Genomic DNA, 20,075 nt, shown 5'->3' on the forward strand with positions numbered 1-20,075 from the left:
CAGCTGTGTCGTCACTTGGCGGCCATCTTAGGTCAGTGCTGCCATAGTGCTGCTCCCTGCTGCTGTGGACGGAAGGTGAGTGACATACGCCAACTAAAATGCTCGTAACTTGCTGAATTCTTGACGGATTTACAAACGGTTTGGTTTTTTACAAACGTTATTAACGTGGCTATAATTCTGGATGCTTTAACATGTTTCATGAATTTTTTATTTATTTTTAGTATACGTATTCAGTGTCATAGGTACATCTTTGACGTTTATAACAAACCAATCCGTTTGAAAATCGGTAAAAAATTAAGCAAGTTATGGTCATTTAAAAGTACCTGCATCATTAAAACTCAATGCTACGAGTGAGCGAGCGCCCTGTCCTAAGATGGCCGCCAAAATGCGGACGTTCAACTCAATTGGCCATCAGCGCGGACGAGCCATCTAGCCTTTATATACATATCTATGGTTTCAGCGGTAACAACATAAACAAGCCGCTGTCGCGGTCAGCACGTAACTTCCGGTAAACTCCGCTAATAATAAATAACAACAAATTCTTTAAACATAGTTTATTTATATAACAAGCAAACAAAACAACATACAGATTACCTAGGAAACCAAAACATTTGTTATTTTCGACGAGGCGTTTGTTCAAGAGATCAGTTTAGCAACTAGTCAGACCATTAAAAAAACGAAACCGGAAGTAAGGTTCGGATCCAGACGTGTATCACGTGCGTCCGATGAAACCATCTATAGAATAAACTCAAAATATGTTGAAAATTATTAGTCCGTTAACTTAAGTGAAAGTGTCGCGGTAATTTGATGTCATACGGCGGTCCGGCTGCGCAGCGCAGTTTAAAGTCGAACACACGAGGGCTGTTTCTCAATCGGTCGCATATGCAGGCTGCATACGTAATCAAGCCTGGTTTATTTAAGTTAACTGAGCATTACATTTGCAAGTCATACGCATATTACAATAATTACGATTTATTAAGAATAATAGGCAACTTTATAATTGTTAATATTCTAAAATAAGACAGTATTGATGATGTATGCAGCCTACAAATCCGACCTCTGGAGGCTGCTGCCTTCGGATTGAGAAACGGCCATGTTCAGTTCAAGTTCTTTGACCAAAGTCCCTTTTAAGGAAGTCATCGCACTCGGCGGCCATTCGCCACGCATCCGGTCAGCTACCTTAGTCATATAAGACTTAGTGCTATCTACTTGAATAGCGGAATATGTCTTTAAAAATCGCTCGCTAATTTTAAAACAAACATTAAACCTCACATGAAATGTGCCGTAAATTGCGCTAAAATGCATAGTGCCCAGCTACTGCGCATGCGCAAAGATTCACGAGACATCTATAGCGTTGCACCTTTCCCCATTCATAGCAATAGAAGGGCGGCATCTTGTTAAATCTATCATCTTTGCTTCAACCTTGTTCTAGTTCTCGAGCACGCGCAGTCAAGAGAAGGTGTGCGCGCGTGTGTAGTGTCAGTTCGCGAGACGGTCATGGCCTTCATCACGCGCCAGTTCATTAGATCTCTGTCATCCTCCGCTGCTCGACATGCAGCGATTAAACATGTCACCATTATCGGAGCAGGACTGATGGGTGCAGGCATTGCACAGGTAAACGAAATCCGATTGCATTCATATGCAGTAACAAGCTAGAACTTTGCCTTGCTACTTAAGCTAAGTGCTAAAGTAAAACTTTGTGCGTAAACTGATTTAAATTGTATTATTTGTAGTTGCTTAATTGCACAGTGTTGATCTTGTCTCAAGAAGTCGATAGAGAAGCACAGTTTACAAACTTCTACCGTGTTGTGTCTTAATGTGACCTTTCACCCATATATCCAATAAAAGACCTCCATACTTCGTGAACTCTTTAAAAGTAGCATTAATGTTCATATTTATTGTATGTTGACTTATATAGTAGTACCTAAATCGAATTGGTGCACATGTAGATGCCCTTTACGTCACCAGCACGCGTGTGGTTGTAAAGACCTCATTTTTTTTTATTGCCATAATTTCAATATACAATATGTTACATGGAAATTTACAATGCTATACAAAATTTGTAATTACAATTATTACAATAATGAGAAAAAAATAAAGAAAAGGAAAGAGTAAATGGAACACAGGGATTTTTACAAAAAACAAGTAAGGATGGAGCGCAGGTTTAATGTCTTAGAGTAAAGACGTCATTGGGTGGTGATGGCGTCAGTGGATTACGTCACTCACTGTTCATCATTTTCATTGTATTGTCAGGTTGCTGCAACCACAGGGCATTCGGTAGTGTTAGTGGACACGTCTGAAGAAATACTGAAGAAGTCCATCAAAGGCATCGAAACTAGTTTGAATAGAGTGGCGAAAAAGAAGTTTGCCGAAAAACCAGAGGTTAGTCTTCACCTGGATTTCCCTGAAGGATGTAAGTAAATTTTGTCTAACATGTTATTCTTTTTTTTAGGATGGGGAAGCATTCGTACAGAAAGTGGTAAAGAACATCGCCATAGCGACAGATGCTGCATCTGTAGTTAAGGGCACTGACCTCGTGGTGGAGGCTATCGTGGAAAATCTCAAAATTAAACAAAATATTTTTGGATCTTTGGACAAAGTGGCTCCAGAGTAAGCAAGCCACGCGCTATTTGCATATTCACATACAGAGTTTGTGTCTATAATGTTATGTAGTTTACTATAATATACACAGTAGCATTGTATTAGTTAGTTAATAAGTTCTTTGCTATGTAATCAGGCATACCATCTTTGCAAGCAACACGTCCTCCCTACCCATCGCAGACATCGCCAGCTCCACTGCCAGATTAGATCGCTTTGGTGGTCTTCATTTTTTCAACCCTGTCCCAATGATGAAGCTGGTGGAGGTTTGGATTGTGCTCTTTTTTTTATCACTGCGAAAATTTTTCATATGAAAACATTAAACAAATATGTGATCTGTTCTGGTATACTTATAGATAATTTTATAATAAAAGATTAGAAATAATATGGAAAATTTTATAGCTTTAAACTGCAAAGTGGTTTGGTTTGTTTTCTATCTGGCTCATTGATATTTAAGCTTGTATTGAATTAAGTTTAAATCACATATTTGATTTAATTTAAGGTGATCAAGACCCCATCAACAAGCCAACAGACATTTGACACTCTTCTTGACTTCAGCAAAGCTTTGGGGAAGCATCCCGTATCGTGTAAAGTAAGAGTCAATCGATTATTATAAATATTGCATATAAGTTGTGATATGTACCGTTGTTATTATTTTTAAATAAAATACCACTTTTCTAAATTTTTTAGGACACTCCTGGGTTTATTGTGAATCGCCTGCTGGTTCCATACATGATAGAGGCTATTCGATTACATGAGAGAGGTATGCTAGTGAGGCGGTAATGACGGCAAACTATAAACCCAGACCCTTTGGATTTCTGTTAATCGTGTGGTTAACTTCTGCGTAGGTCACGGATCCAAAGAAGACATCGATGTGGCTATGAAGCTTGGGGCTGGCTATCCAATGGGTCCTTTTGAGCTACTGGATTATGTGGGATTGGATACTTCAAAGTTTATTATTGACGGTGAGTGTTTTTTTTAGTCGACTATGTAAAACTTAACGCGAAACTTTTTTGAGTTAAGTTTTTAAACCCGGTCTTTTGCCCTTGTGGGGTTGTGCAGGTTGGCATGCGATGGATCCCGATAACCCACTGTTCAGCCCCAGCCCCTTGCTCAACAAACTGGTGTCGGAATGCAAGCTTGGCAAGAAAACAGGGGAGGGGTTTTATAAATACAAATAAGAGATCAAATGATGAAGATCAAAAAAACAAAAAAAACGTATCATCATGCGGCTTGCATGAAGCTACTGCTTGTGAAACAGGACTTGGACACACTACAGTACACCTAGTGCCTTGCTATGGTTGTTAAAGTCTTCCCATTTATTTTGAATGTCTAAGAAATGACTGTGGCATTAAAAGGTTTGAGATTTTCTTCGTAATTTTTCCATTTATTGTCATATACTTCAGACATAGCAGGAATTTGTGGTAGTGGTAGATGACATTTTGCCACAAGAGGTCGCTGGTACTCTATTTCTTGTTGCATGGGAATGAACAATGTTACATGTTTAACGAAGCACTTGACGTATAAGATCTAAAATAAATGGCTATTTTCCATTTTTAATGTCAGTTTGTGTTTGTATGACTATAATTGCATATTTAATGTGATTTAGATTACAGTTTAAGGTGATTTCCCAGACAGGGCTCATCCTAGTCCCAGACTAAGTGCATGTTTGAGGTTAATTAAAAACACCGCCATTGTTTTGTCTCAAGATGAACCACATTATTGTTTTTTGTAAGGTATGTTTGTAAAAACAACTTAAATGACCTAATTTAAGTCCCGGTCCTGGATTAATCTATACCCTGTCTGGGAAACGGCCCCTTTAAATTTTTCAACCAGTGTCAAAGTCCAGCAGTTGGAGCCATTCATTCAGCCTATCGTTAAAACGGATACATACTTTTAATGAACTTAATAAGAAAACCACTCAAAATAATTAATAATCACTGTTAAAGAAAAATGTGTTATGTATTTTGTTTGATTTAAGAGCAGTCTAATGTTGACTGTAGAGACCGTTCATACTGTACACAAGATGGCGCTGTAGCACTTCAGACTCGAATCACACACTTATGATTTCATAAAACATTTATGCAGAACCTCCTACATATTGTAATTCAGCTTTTCGTCACAGTACATCATTGCAATAAACGCCGCCCAAACTGCTTATAAAAAGACTTGAGAAGAACGTTATTAAATTGAAAATTCATTATGAGAATAATGAATTAAAGTCAAAGTGAAAATAAAAATTGGGGGGCAATATTGTGTTTTTTTATTACAAATAATGTGAGCTTAATTATTTTTTTTAAAATGAATGTGCCCTCAATCTTTAATCAAAAACGCAAATCTCTCCCCCTCTACTTCCGGCCGACATGCATTAGAAGAATAATGAATTAAAGTCAAAGTGAAATTGAAATGAAAATCTAATTTTTGCGGCAATACATATATTTTTTTTTTTACAAATGACATATGTGAGCTACATTTTTTTTTAATTCATGTGCCCTCAATCTTTAATCAAAAACGCAAATCTCTTCACCTCAACGTCCGGGCGACAGGCATTAGAAGAATAATAAATTAAAGTCAAAGTGAAATTGAAATGAAAATCTAATTTTTGGGGCAATATTTTTTTTAAAACAAATGACAAATGTGAGCTACGTTATTTTTTTTAATTCATGTGCCCTCAATCTTTAATCAAAAACGCAAATTCTTCCCTCTACTTCCGGTCATAAGTTACGTCAGGTGGGCGTGGTATAGGAAAAGATCGCAGCAATTTGCAACATGACCCAACTTCAAACGATCCAATCAATTGACCCAGGGGTGTTTCCCATTTGAATGGTCAGCCAGCATGAGGCGGCTTTCTAAGCTTGACAGGCGTAGCAACAGTAACTAAGGATGGTGGTGCTAAGGGTCAATTTCTGGATGGACATTTCAAGTTAAGCCCTAATTTTCTTCAATTTCTTTATATTTTTTTATTTGACCTTTTTTTCATTCCAGAAGCCGCTTCACTCCGATTTACGTCACCACTGGGGGAAAAGGCAATCGCTACTTCCGTTTTTTGGTGACTTTAATCTAGCCTTTATTAAAAAAATCTTTTTCATTATGATAATCATTTATTTGGGCCTGAATAAATATTCAAATGCACATTGAAATAAATCGTACATGGAAAAATAGCTGTCTTTTCATTGCCTGTTCATTTCAAATTCTTATGCTGGGTACACACCAAAAGATTCTGTACATCTTATAAGATTTTCAAAATGTGATAGACCACAAACACGAGGATAAATATCCTAGATTTAACCGTTTTGCTCTTATAGTGTGTGGTGTGCCGTGATATGTCAAAGACAGCACAACACACACAAACAGATTTTCAACCAGAGTCTTGACTGTGAACACAGGAAATTTAGCAAAAGCTCACAAGACTATAGAATAAGTATGGCGGACGATATGCAGGAAGAAATTTCAAATGATAGTGTTTGGAATGATTTTCACAGAAAATTCTAGGAAATAAAGAAAAGGGTTTGGGTGAAGTCGTGGAGACAGCGGGAACATGGTCTCTACAAGTTCACTTTTCATAAACTTCACTTTGTGTTGCGCCATGACTGCTTCCGTCTTCCATCATCTGGCTTTCTGACAGGATATTGTTTGGTTTCACGTGATAATCTCAAGAACGTTTGTCATCTGGGTTCCCCCCACACATCAGGAGTTCTAATCGTAAATATTAAACATGTTTAATATTTACGATTCGCGATTGGGGCGGCTCCGATGTTCTTCCAATCAGGTTCAGACATTTTTAACACACCTCACATCAAGAGATAATCTGATAAGATAATATGTAGATCCATCAAGATAATCAGGACATAACTAGGATTGTCGGAAGGGGGGGAAATCGGCCCAAAATCAGCCCGATTATCTTTTGGTGTGTACCCAGCATTAAGGTTTCCTGAATCCCAGTACACACCAAAAGATAATCGTGCTGATTTTCCCCCTTAGGACAATCCTAGGTAAAGTCCAGATTGTCTTTATGGTTGATCTTATCAGATTTTCCTTCATCTGCTCGTGAGCACGTCGGAGGCGCTCCGATCGCAAAACATATTCAACATGCTATTTACCATCAGAAATCCTGTTGTGTGGGGGAACCTCGAGGACAAACACACACAAATGCTATAGATGAAACAAAATGATACCCAATCAGAAAGTAACAACTGCAGTCATGGCGCAGCATGTACAGTCCAAAGTGAGGTGGACATCAGAAATGTAAAAAGGATTCCACATTATAAATGACATTTCTTTATGCCCGTTCTGTTCATTTACTGTGAAGTCACATTTGATCTCGAGAGACGTTGCAAGATTTCTTATGTGAAGGGAATTAGAAGATTTTGTGATGTACTGTGATGACCACATAGCCGCAATCCAAACACTATAGGAACAAAACTAGTAAATCGTAATCATGTTTGTGGTCCCTCACATTTAAAAAAACTTATAAGATTTAAAAAATCTTTTGGTGTGGCACTAGCTTTAGAGATGCATGTGTTATATAATTTATGATTTGTTCTCTATAACAAAGAAATTATATTGATGACAAACAATTAAAGTCTGTGTAAAGTCATTTCAGCTTATTGTTTCTAAACACATTATAAATGTATTTCTGAAACAGACTGAACTGTGTAGTGTTGAATTGTGAAGTTACACCATTTTTCACCATTGCTATGTTCAGGATTATTTTATGGTCGGGGCTAAAACGGTGGCTCAATGACGCACCAGCCGTGACCCCGCCCCTAACACGATAGTAGGTGTGGTTTCAGCGCTGACGGCAGACACGCCCCCACCGTTTGGGAGCAGAGAATCCGGCCTGTTTTCCAAGATTTTGTGTGCTTATTTTTGTTAGTTCATTATTTAAATTTGGCTGGGTGGTTAAAAACAGATTTTTCTGTGGTGTAACAAATTGAGAACACATTTAATATCGGACTTTATGGGGCAGTTTCCTGGACAGGGCTTATCCTAAAATGCATGTTAGAGCTGCTTTAATTTAAAAACAACTTATCCCGTTTTTTTTTTTTTTTACATACGTTTTAAATGACCTAATATTAATAAGGCCTTGTCCTGGATTAACCTAAACCCTGTCCGGGAAACCGCCCCTATGTGTATCAGTATAAAAAATATACAATATAAAAACAATATACAGAGATAATTTTCAGTCAAAGATGTCTATTTATTTTCATTAAAAAAGACATGTTGAAACAGTTCAGATGTGACTACTTGGAAGCAAAATGCTAAACCAAGTTGACGATTCAAAATATGACAATGAATGTTTAAAAAAAACACCTGAAAATACTAAAAAAAGAACATAAAAAAGTGGAAATGTTTGCATGGAATAAACATGGTAAAAGACCACTCTATTACCTACCAGAGAGGACAGAGGTACATTGCAATAAAAAGGAGGACTACCAAGTGCTGGGGTAAATATATATAGATATATATCTGCTTCATTTGTCAATTTCGATCAATAAAATATAGGCCTCTGGGTACCTACTCTTCACCTTTGTCCTAATGTTGCCTGCAAAAATACCGAGAAAAGTGACATCCAGACATCTCAATAAAAAGTACACACGTAGCATTATTTTACATCTGCGCAAGACTCAGAGGTCAATATTCGTTACAAATAGTTATCAAAAAGAAGACTTTCAAATGTTATTTCTGCAAGAAGCTTCGACAAGAAAAATGGCTCTCCTGTCGCCAAGCTTATTTTCATATACCATTATATATATACAGTATATATAATTACGATAAAAAAAATCACTTAAAATATACACCAAGAGACGAAATGAATAAAAAAGCATTTAAAATAAACGAACCTAAGATGTAACAGACAAATCAAAAAAATTTGCACCAGTAATGCAAAACAGCCAAGAGAGATCATTTCCTGGGCAAAGTGTGATCCCTAAATACGTTTTGAGGTGTGTCAGGCCCCTGCGATGCTACATTTGATGGGGCGTGAATGAAAGTGAGAGGGTGACGGTGCACACACAAGGGACAGAGGTGCCAAATAACTTAAAATAACTTAAAAGAACAGAACGTGTGTGAACATATATGTTGCGTGTGTATACATGTGCGCTTTACAAATGGTCAACGAACAGAATCAGTGCAATGCCTTAGGCTTTGGGAGTGAATTAAAAAAAGAAAAATAAATGAGAAGAAACGTTGGTTGTTCGGGGATCTGCGTGAGGGCCTGTGTTGATGATTGTCTGTTCTCAGTTCAATGTCTCTACAGCGGCGCCTGCGGCCGACGAGCAGTTTTCAAGGACTGGCACCCTTTGGAAATTCCTCAGGGGTCAAGAGGTGATGGAGGGGTGAGAGGTTGAGGAGTCTATCAGGCTTCCATCTCTAAAAGCGGACCTGTAGCTCCCGTCTTTGCTTTGCAGGAAGAAAAAGAATTTCGTTTTCCTCCTGTAGATCACACAAAGAGAGAAAAACTAAATAAACAACATTTTTATTTTATGAAAATGTTAAGATATTTATGCATTTAGCAGATGCCTTTATCCAAAGTGACTTCAAGATATACATTTTTATCCGTATGCACGTTCCCTGGGAAGCAAACCCATGACCCTCTGCACTTCTAACACAATGCGCTAGCAAAATTGCCATGCAAACAATAAATGCATTTTGTGATGATCTTGTGACCTTTTATGCATTTGGCAGTCGCTTTTATCCGAAACAATCAGTGGGTACAATATTTAAAATAAAGCATTTGATCAAAAATACTCTTAAAGGGACAGTAAGTAGGATTTTCCCCCATCTAGTGGTGAAATTGTATTTTGCATTCAAACGAACAGTGCTCTCTAGCGCCTCGCTTTTTCAAATGCGTGTTGCAACTACGGTAGCCGTTATGTAATCACTGATCTCCTTGTACTTTTTATAGCTGGTTCACGTGTTCTGAACGAAAACGCGTTGGTAGGCTAGTGCTTTTTGTCCCTCTCTGGTATTATTGTTTATCAGTATGGCGGAACGACACGGAAGCCTCCTTGGACTTACCCGTTCAATGTAAGCAAAGAGAAGAAATTCTAAGCTTACAAAGAAAAGTCAGATCATTGGCGGAGGTCATTTGACACCAATGAGGACATTTATGAATAAAACACTAAACACCCTACTTACAGTCCCTATTTTGAAGGAAGACAACATTCCAGATGTTATTCCCTATTAATTGGAATCCCTATTCGCACAAATAGTTTTCTATCAAAAAATGTTCATCCAATCTGAAATATTAAATGTACCAGACTCTATTTTGGTCGACAAGCGGTATGGGGCTATTTCAGAAGGACATCAAATGGAATTCCTGATCAAAGTAAGAAGCAGGAATACAGGAGCAAACCTCGGATGGACACACACACACAGAGAGAGAGAAAGAGAGAGAGAGAGAGAGAGAAATGTAGTAATGGTCTCCTCCCTGGAGCTGAGGTCGAATTCAACCTTTCTGCAAAATGTCAGTTTTGCTCCCCAGCTCGACCCTGGACCACTTCACACATAAATACGCACGAACAAGCGCACACATCCCTCCACTCACGTGCACTTCTTTACCGCATGCGGATGAAAGGCAACTACTTGTCCGGGGAGAGCTGACCCTGGTGCCGAATGCGTAGAGAGAAAGAGAGTCACCGGATAAAGCGAGAGGGTTGGTGGCAGCCAAAAGGCCCGCCGCTTTTATTTACCTCCCCGGGTCACTCTTTTCATCCTATGATGTCAAAGCTTCCCTTGCCCCTACGCCCCCTTCCCAGTGAGCGCTTTCCTTCCCAGCCGCAGATGAAAAAGGCTGGCAAGCTTTCCTGCGTCTCCCCTCCAGCCACCCTTTGGAAGGGGCGGTGGTATGTTGGGGTGTTTAAAGAGGTTAGGGCGGAGGGGGTTTGGCGGTGCCTTTGGGCCACCCTTTATAGCCCGCTTCCATACAAACGCAGGGATTCAAAAGCGACTTCCCATTTGTGCCGTGGAATGCCGAGCCCTCACTCGCAGGAAATGAAACGATCCTCTGTATTCTAGGGCCAGCCGCTCTCCGTCCTTCTCGTCAGCCCACTCTTTCTCTCTCTCTCTCTCATCGGCAGTAAGGATGCCTTTGAAGTGTGGGAGGTTAAGATAACAGGCATGGCCCGGTGTCTCTCAATTGGCCCGTTCACCTCCTGGGGCAAATGAAAAAGCCTGCAGCTGGGAGCTACACACCTCCTTCCCTCGTCTAACCTTTCTCTTCCCCCGAAACTAACGTTAAGGCGACTGACTGCTCAGAAAGCAGGAAAAATTATTATTCGGAAAATCTTTCACCAGAAACGACAAAAAACTCGCTACCATACTTCCCTCCGCAAGTGCTGGTTTACATCGGCAAAAACATACACCAACAGAATATAACGTTTGTGGGATTTACCGTATTTTCCTGACTATAAGTCTCACTTTTTTTTCATAGTTTGGCAGGTACTGGAACTTATAGTCAGGTGCGAATTATACGTCAAAATTATTTCATATGAACCAAGAGAAAGTATTACGGTCAACAGCCGCGAGAGTCCGCTCTATGCTGCTCCTGTATTTATGTAATTCAATGGATTCAGTGATGCGGAATGACTTCAGGACCTTTTTGAACTTGATTTGGCTTATCGTGTTAATTTAGCCTATTCAGCCTCTCAGGTATGTTCGATATGCTATTGTGTTCGGTGAATAAATGGTAATATTACGTTAATATGTACAGACACCTATTCAGCCATTGTTTAGTTGAATAACGTGCCTTTCCAGATTACATGTCTGTTCTTCGGCTTGGATTTTGTGAAATCATTTTCTAAATAAGTGCAACGTATAGTCCAGTGTGACTTATATATGTTTTTTCCTCTTCAAAACGCATTTTTGACTGATGCGACTTATACTTCAAAGCGACTTATAGTCCGGAAAATACGGTAGTTAGAGCTGTAATCGGGCCTTAAAAGTTAGGCCCGAAATGTCCGAAGCCCGACAGAATGCAGCCCGAACCCGAACGTACATTTAGATTGACAGCTTTTTAAAAGCCCGAACCCGTTTACAGCCCGACATTATTTAAATGTGCGCACACACACAGCTTTTGTCAAGAATGAGACATTTACACAGGTTTTAACATTATTTATTCATGACTAATAATCTACACGCCACTTGGAAGTTGAAACAAAGAAATAAGTAATCTGTAACATTGTAACATCTCATTCTAAATAGGCTTATGCAATACACTATAAATATGCCAATAAAATTATTATTTCTTAACGAATTAAATTAAGATAATACATTCTGAATTAAGATGGGTATTTGGCAATAACGAAATTAAGAGGCAGGCTCCGCGGGATTTGCGTCGGCACTTCTCTCCATTAGCCTACTGCCAACATTAGTCGTTAGTTTATATCCAACATTATATCCTCTGTCTATTATGTAAGACTCGATTCATATTTAGTTATACATTGAAAAACCTACTCACCAAGATTAGGCTACATGTTTTTGATGAGGAAAATCATTAAATCCACTGTAAATGAATTCAGCGCGATCCTGCGCTACTGATTTGAACTTGACCGCTCATTTACCTCACAAAGCCGGAGCGGAAGCCCGAGCCCGCCCCGAGCCCGTGTAAAATGTTAGAAATAAAGCCCGAACCCGCCCGAGCCCGTCGGGTCCCGACGGGTCCCGTCGGGTTCGGGCAAAGATCTTCAGCTCTAACGGTAGTATGTTTTTAAACAATAAGCCGTAGTATAGTCTATTACCTGTCAGTTTTTTTTACGTGTACACGAACGTATGCGCACGATCGAACGCACAGCCTTGCAAGGTATAGTTTATTTGACTCGTACATGATGTAGACAGACGTTCGATGCATGTGCATCGCAACAAAATATAGGCATATCGTACGCGCACACTCTTTCGATAACGAAAATTGCGTCACGCACACTGTGCGTGGAAGCTCGCGTCCAAATAAAAACGGACTATACCTTGGCTTTTACTTTCATTTCACACTGATTCACATAAAAATCTTGTTGAATTTTGGTGATTGTTGAGGCAATGTTGTGAACAAATCTGAAACCAGTGGGTGTTTTACATGAACATTTATGCGTTTGGCAGACACTTATCCAAAGCAACTTACAGTACATTGCAAACTTTACATTTGATCAGTGTTTGTGTTCCCTAGAAATTGATCCCATTACCTTTTGCACCAATAGGCTTGTATCCTGAACTTCAGCCAGCTCCTTGTTTCCTGTCTGCCATTATTGGAAAAACTGATTAATCCAGGTGTGTCTGATTATTGTTGTTGTGACTACTGAGGTCAGGCACACCTGGATTAATCAGTTTGTCCAATAATGGCAGACAGGAAACAAGGAGCTGGGTGAAGTTCAGGAAGAAGTGCAGCTGGGCATTAAGCCTATTGAACTAAAAAAAAACACTATATAAGTAAAAAACTAGTTTTTAAGTTAGTGAATATCAAAGATGAGTTGTTCATCTTGGGGCATCTACATAACGCAATTTCAACGTAAAATCAACCATTTCTACAGACACCTAACTGTACATGAGAGCATTTGAAGCATAAAAGTTCAAAGCCTCCATGACATTAGAATAAAATGCTGGCAGTGAATATGAATTTAAAGCCTAAAATCTGGGTCGTGTTAAGTCTAGTCAGCAAAAAAATAAAGGTCCTTTATATACCAACTTTGGACCACTGACCTTGCGTTGTAGCACTTGGCTTGACGTCCGGTGAGTCTATAAAAATTCAACAGGCACTACAACCAATGATCTACCCAAACTGAGTAATAAAAACAGCACCTGGAAGAAAAATCCTGTTTTAAATAAACCGAACCGCTTCGTTCTGTCAGCAGTTCCTCTTGCCATGAGACTATAACTTTAAAAACTACACAATAACTTCTTTATAACTGCACCAAGCTTGGTTAAAAAGGGGAGGGGGGCTTTCTATCGTAATCTCCCATACGTTGACGGAAAAATACGTTTCACCTAACAAATTAAACAACACCACAAAAAACAAACAGGTGAGGAACACCAGAAGGAACGAATGAAGGGCGCAAGAGCTGGTGGTGAGAGATCGCTGGCTCAGCCCGAGCTCCTGCAAAGCTTGAACTGCGAGCCAGGGCGGCACTATCAAAGAAAAGCACAATGACTGCTCCCCTCCACCGCCCGGCTGCTTCAAAGGGCTCGCCTCACTCGCAGTCAGCAGTAGGAGGGGTGGAGGAGCGGGGGTTTCACAATGGGAGCCAGATTTACTGCCTAGGAGAGGAACTCCAGCAAAGCGCAGACTACGTTTTGGGTGTGAAAGAGAGGAGCGAGTGGAGAGGAAACGTAGTAGACGCCGCATAGCTTTATTGATTCCTGAGCTGCTTAGCACACACCGGGTTACGACCTACATCTGGCCAAACGTGACTCAACACCACCCGAACTTTAAAATAAACTGAGGAAGTGACGGAGGTGATAGTCACCATCAAAAGGATTTATAAGGATTGGAAGATAAATGTGGTGGAAAGTGATGTCTACACTTACTAGTTTGTCAAATGTGACTGATCCTAAACCCTTTTCCACCAAGGTACCGTTCATCTCCACAAAAGGTTGGCAGTAAGTCTACAACGACTACTATGGAAAAACGTCCAAGGGTTTGAAGCAGAGTGGACATCGAGAAGATAAAAACGACTTTTCATTGACACACAAGCGACTTCTCAAGCTTTTCATCAAAGGCTGACTTATGGCCTCACACATCACAGACATGAAGCTCGGTAAAGACGGCCCAACTCGGGCGCAGCTGACAAAATGGCTTCAACATCACAGAGCGGGTCGTGGCCCATACCTCCACCGCTTTCCCACAATGCCTCGCTATTGTCAATCTCTGGAACACTGAAAGCTTTGAGACTGAACTGATACAAGACGAACTTGTGCAACGACATCAAACCTGGAAGAAGAATGACGCGAGAAACATTCGGACCCAACGTCGATGTTCAGGTGGCAACAAAGAAGCAGGTTCAAATGCGCCAAACTTTGGGGACTCACAATCTTGGCTTTTCGGAGTGACTAACATCTTCAGAGGCAGCTAGGTTAAAAGACCAGCATTGTTATGCGGCTTTCCCTTTTCTCAATGAAACAAAACGCACAGTGGCAAAAAAACCCGGAGGCCATGTATGCCCCAGCTCAGATAACAATCTCAAAGCTTGTAAATCACAAGGGTTAGTCAGACGTAAGCTCGTAAATGAGAGAAACGGAGTCGAGAAGCGGATATGGAAATGTCGGTCGGCTACGATGTGGGCCGTATGGACATAGACTACTTATCTTAACTACAAAATATAAAACTTTGGAAAGATGGTCTTCTGTTTTATGACATCAGTGTTAGTAACCAACTCCTGTACATAAAAGTTGTAGGGACAGTGGTGCTAATAAAGTTTAAAACAAAGTGCTGTCAATGTTTACATGCACTGAATGAAAGAAGAAATGGTAAAGGATATTTAAACAGATGTCCTTAAAAAAAAACCCTTAAACGGATTTGTCTTTATTCCCATTTTATTTTTTTAAGGAATGTTTTTGTGCATATGCTAAACCACTATTCAGCTCTTGAGCTCTGCATGAATTGACTGGCAATATTCTCAGTATTATGTATATTAGTTAAAGGCTCCCACAATACATCAGCTGGGGCTTCCATTTCGTTTTTCTGCCACCGCTAATTATTGAATGAGAGATTGAGCGTCTTTTTAGCAGCGGTACTGTGGCTTACAGAATGAAATAAAAAAAGAAGAAAGAGACTGTGTAACAGTCCAATTTGTGTTCGGGAACCACACGATAGCAAACCGATCAACCGTAAAACCTTTGTCTGGTCGGTTTCACAGTGTACCGCGACCAGGCTTCTCATTTTTGCGTAGCTATAAAAGCTCAAAGAAAAACAGGATATTATAGATAATGATAGATAACGAAAATAATAGATAAAGAGTTTTGCTTACTACCATCCTTAACTGCATTTATTTATTTTTGTTAACTGTTACCTGCACTGTAAAAAGTGAAAGTTGGGTTAACTTAAAAATACTTACATTTTTACAGTTTTTACAAAACTATTGAAGTACTTAAGTTGAAAAAGCTTAATTTTTTTAGGTGTTACCAATGTAATTTTTTTAAAGGAACACACCCCCGTTTTTCAATATTTTACTATGTTCTTACCTCAACTTAGATAAATTAATACACACCCATCTTTTTTCAATGCGTGCACTTAATCTTTGTACAGCGCATTGTGAATGTGTTAGCATTTAGCCTAGCCCCATTCATTCCTTAGGATCCAAAGAGGGATGAATTTAGAAGCCACCAAACACTTCCATGTTTTCCCTATTTAAAGACTGTTAGATGAGTAAGTATGGCAGCACAAAATAAAACGTGGCGATTTTTAAGCAGATAAAAAGAGAACTATATTGTATGGCGGAAGAACACTTAAGTTTGAAGCACTTTGACCATCATCACTCCTGACTACTCCCCCTCTCGCTCAAACCCCCATCAATATTACTGCACCCGAGGTCGAAGTGCTGCAAACTAAGTGCTCTTCTGCCATACAACATAGTTCTCATTTTTATCTGCTAAAACATTTTATTTTGTGCCACCATACTTACTCGTGTCTTTAAATAGGGAAAACGTGGAATTGTTTGGTGGCTTTTAAATTAATCCCTGTTTGGATCCTAAGAAATGAATGGGGCTAGGCTAAATGCTAACACATTCACAACGCGCTGTACAAAAATTAATTGCTATTAATGTACGTATTAATTCATCTAAGTTGAGGTAAGAACAAAGTAAAATATTGAAATATAGTGGTGTTTTCCTTTAAATAGATCCAACTTTCACTTTTTATGTGCTCGTTAATGGCAAAAAAAGAAAAGGACAAATCATGCCAAATATGTTGGGCAAGTGCATTCTTCATTCATAGAGTTGACTTGAAAACACATGGGGGCGATATGGGTAAACGCTAAAAGTGTTAGCTTACATCTGGGTCGACTCTTAATACCAGTTTCCAAATGTTCTCCAAAAAGTTGGTTCAACATAGACAAACGCCACTAGATTGTGTTAAAGATGTATGCCAAATGTTATACATGGAAGAAATGAATGGGAAACGAAATCTGATAGTGTGGACTTGATGTTCCCAGGCGAGGACACCATTAAATAAACTGTATGCTAGCAAACTGATCTTTGGTTTCATAACAAAACCTAAAACAGCATCTAATCCCACATCATGTTAAGACAAATGATCGGTCATAAAAATCAATAAGTTTACACAATGCAACGATGAATGGTTGACTGGTGAACCTTTAGGATTAGTCTTAGTGTTTTTCGTTTGTCAAGAACCACATTAGAAGATTACAGTCAGACCAGAGGTATGGAAGAAGCTCTTACCATTGTTCAGATGTACGCCGTTTTCATTCTCTGGCCTGTACCTGCAGGAAATTGTAGCTTTTAATCACCAGGATGTGCCTTCAACATTTACATTTACGCATTTGGCAAATCCAAAACGATGCATTTAAAGAATTATTATTTTTTTAACACTACATGTTTTTTCTGGAAATTGAACACATGATTTTGGCGCTGGCAGTGCCATGCTCTGCCAACTGAGCTACAAGTAAAACAAGCCCATCTCTGGTCTTAATTGTCAATGTAGTGCCAACAGACATTATTTGTTGGTGTTTGTTACATTTAAACACTATTAAATTGGTTGCTTACACTATACATTGCATCTTTCAGGCTAAGAGCAAGATATACAGTACATTGAAAGGGATAGTTCACCTACAAATAAACATTTTGTCATCATTTATTCAGCCTCAAGTCGTTTCAAACCTATATACATTTATTAAAAATTTTGAGCAATGCTTGTAACCAAACTGCTTTTGAGCACCATTGCTTTCCATAGTATTTTTCTTTCTTACTATGGAAGTCAACGGTGCTTTCGCTTTGTGCTTGATTACAAACAAATTTCTTTGCGGTGATTTCTTGTATACAGGTGAGTAAATGATGATTTTTGGGTGAACTATCACTTTAAAATGTACGGGCCATATTGTAATACTTTTATATTAGGAAACGTCAGGACTTATTTATGCACATGCTCTTCAAAACCGACTAATCCTAAAAGACTGAATTGTGGGGGGAATGAGATGGAAAGATGGAAGGGTGTGCAGTTTGTGATGTTGCGAAACTTCCAAAAAGAAATCGTAAATCGTACAGACCGTAAACCTGCCTGCTTTGTGTATTTTCAGCGAACTGACCTTTAAGTCTTAAGTGTTTTAAGCAGTATTACAGAGCTTAAAAACATCCTTTTGTGACTACGACAGAATTCATGGGGTTTGAGCGTGTGTGATATAAAACTAGGGTTGCAAAGCTCAGGAAATATTCCAAGTTGGAAACTTACGGAAATTATTTGTAAATTATGAATAATTTATACAAACTGTATCACGTACAAACATTATCTTCTTCGACATCTGACTTATCTTCATCCGTGTGCCACAATTCCGATATATTCCTGTGTAATTTCCATGGAAAGTTTCCAAAATTCCCAGAATTTTGCAACCCTATATAAAACCAAGTGGGGTGTTCAATAATAAAAAAAATGCAACAAATTACATCAGGTACACATTGATAAAGGAGGGGTTCTGGGTCTTACCCGAGGCAGGTTCCTGGATCTTTTCCCTCTTCCGCTTTTTCTTCTTTCCCTATAAAACATCCATTGAATAATATTTACACAGTGGCAAAAAACAAGGGCACACTCTTTAAAAGATTTAATCTGTATTATGGCTCACCTCAATTTATCAAAATTTGCCAAAGTTATTATTTAAAAGACAGATCGGCCCAATCACAAAGTCAAACGGGAATAAAATATATCCACCCCTGCGCCGACTGACACGACAAACACTCCACTAGAGTGAAACGTCTGGCCTGCTTCCGGATTTGTGGCTTACCCAGAATCCCCTGGCAGGATGACTATAGGTATAGATAGTGGTGCACTGTCATTCGCAGTCCAATATGAGCCACGCTCTGGTTGCCTGCTGTAAAGTCTGATAATCCACTTATTCACTGCTAATCTGTGTATTCGAACCCTGGCTGACAGAAGCAAGAAGCCCAGAGCAGTAGAAACATCACTGACAGTACAGGGATACGTTTGCAATACTTAGCGCTATTAAATACAAGTGTGTTCCCACTGCTAATGTTTAAGTGGGATCTGTCTTTGAAGAAGTATTTCTCTTTAGTCCTGTTGCCTTTCCGTGCCGCGATTAGCGTGAAAGTCGGCATTTAGTTTTAGCATCAAGTCTCAGCATTATACGTTCGGTGAGATTTATGCCGTTTAAAAGCTAGGTGTCGGCGGTCGTCATCACCACATCACGCAAGCCAGCCGTCTTGATATTTAAAGGTGGGGTCCATGATTTTTAAAAAACACTGTAAAGGGAGTCAAGCAGACTACCAAAACACACTTGTAGCCAATCAGCAGTAAGGGGCGTGTCTACTAACCGACACCGTTGCCTGGGTTGCGTATGAGTGGGGTGGGTCTATCAAAAGAAGGTCCAGATTCTATTGAGGTAGGGGCGTGTTTGTTTAAGTTATTTCACTGGCTTTCAGATATCATGCACCCCGCCTTTAAGTAAAAGGTTGATTGTATAAATTGAATGTCATCGAGTATATGCTCTGCTCTGGGACACCAGTTCAGCTTTACTATTAAGACTTAGATGTGGAAGTTCGGCCAACGAAGACATGTTCGTAAATTTGAGAGCTACATTGGAGAAGTTATAAAAGCGTTTTATGGAAATCGCCGGTGTGTAATAGTACAGTTTTAGCTATTTACATTTCAGCTAGTTTACAGTTTCTGCATAAAACTTGTAAAACAAGCTTAAATTATTAACGATGCAAAAAATGACATGCGTTATCTAATTCAGCTCAGGTTTCTCGGCCTTATTCACGAAACAAGAATATCAAATTTGTATTCAATAAACTTAAATCATTTTCATATTGCATGTCCATCAATGGTTTGATGAACGATTTACGCAGGAACTTATCCTATTTGTGTTTCTAAACTTCATTCTGTCAAGCAGAATACATTTCTGTAAATCGCTCGTAAAACTATTCATACTAAACGAAGACAAAAATTGCTTTCCATTTTTTTTTCTTTAGACAGAATGATTTTAAAAATTATTTTTTACGTCAAGTTTCTTTAGAAAACGACACACATTTGCCGTCAGATTCCGTGCGGCCAGTTTTGTTGTTAACTCTTTCACCGCCAGCGTTTTTAAAAAAAGTTGCCAGCCAGCGCCAGCGTTTTTCATGATTTTCACCAAAGTTTAATGCCTTCCAGAAAATGTTCTTCTTTAAATATATAAACATACAATATACCAAATGAAAGAACAGACCCTCTGCTTTCAAACAAAAAAAACCGTTTCATCCTACCTTTAGTGGTTCTTTTGCAATCAGCTTTTGAATATGGGTAGGTTTTTGCAAAAACACCATATTTT

At 39.1% G+C, this 20,075-nt stretch overlaps 2 protein-coding genes across 7 annotated transcripts in view; one reads left to right on the forward strand and one right to left on the reverse strand.

Moving 5' to 3' along the window:
- Positions 1-1,435: 1,435 nt before the first annotated feature.
- On the forward strand, positions 1,436-4,153 carry hadh (hydroxyacyl-CoA dehydrogenase). Its single transcript, XM_065295359.2, has 8 exons — positions 1,436-1,614; positions 2,254-2,382; positions 2,453-2,610; positions 2,738-2,864; positions 3,101-3,190; positions 3,289-3,361; positions 3,447-3,563; positions 3,661-4,153. The coding sequence occupies exons 1-8, from the start codon at positions 1,498-1,500 to the stop codon at positions 3,777-3,779; spliced, it is 930 nt and encodes a 309-aa protein (XP_065151431.2). The 5' UTR covers positions 1,436-1,497; the 3' UTR covers positions 3,780-4,153.
- Positions 4,154-7,777: 3,624 nt separating this feature from the next.
- Positions 7,778-20,075, reverse strand: part of lef1 (lymphoid enhancer-binding factor 1) — a 47,436-nt gene continuing 35,138 nt past the window's right edge. For 2 of the 6 annotated variants that reach the window (XM_065295362.2, XM_065295361.2), the window contains exons 9-12: positions 18,239-18,287; positions 18,036-18,146; positions 16,981-17,021; positions 7,778-9,033 (exon numbers count right to left, since the gene is read on the reverse strand). In XM_065295362.2, the coding sequence (XP_065151434.2) occupies positions 16,987-17,021; positions 18,036-18,146; positions 18,239-18,287 (195 nt within the window). In that variant the 3' untranslated portion in view covers positions 7,778-9,033; positions 16,981-16,986. The remainder of the gene's footprint in view (positions 9,034-16,980; positions 17,022-18,035; positions 18,147-18,238; positions 18,288-20,075) is intronic. The other 4 variants (XM_065295366.2, XM_065295365.2, XM_065295364.2 and 1 more) reach the window with 2 other exon arrangements.

The sequence above is a fragment of the Paramisgurnus dabryanus genome, chromosome 4, assembly GCF_030506205.2.
Source record: "Paramisgurnus dabryanus chromosome 4, PD_genome_1.1, whole genome shotgun sequence".
Classification (NCBI taxonomy): Eukaryota; Metazoa; Chordata; class Actinopteri; order Cypriniformes; family Cobitidae; genus Paramisgurnus; species Paramisgurnus dabryanus.

Excerpts from the sequence above, each read along its gene's own strand:
- hadh (XM_065295359.2), top strand. The coding sequence starts at position 1,498 with ATGGCCTTCATCACGCGCCAGTTCATTAGATCTCTGTCATCCTCCGCT. Across the intron at positions 2,383-2,452 it reads AGTTTGCCGAAAAACCAGAG|GATGGGGAAGCATTCGTACA; the intron begins GTTAGTCTTCAC and ends TCTTTTTTTTAG. Across the intron at positions 3,362-3,446 it reads TATTCGATTACATGAGAGAG|GTCACGGATCCAAAGAAGAC; the intron begins GTATGCTAGTGA and ends ACTTCTGCGTAG.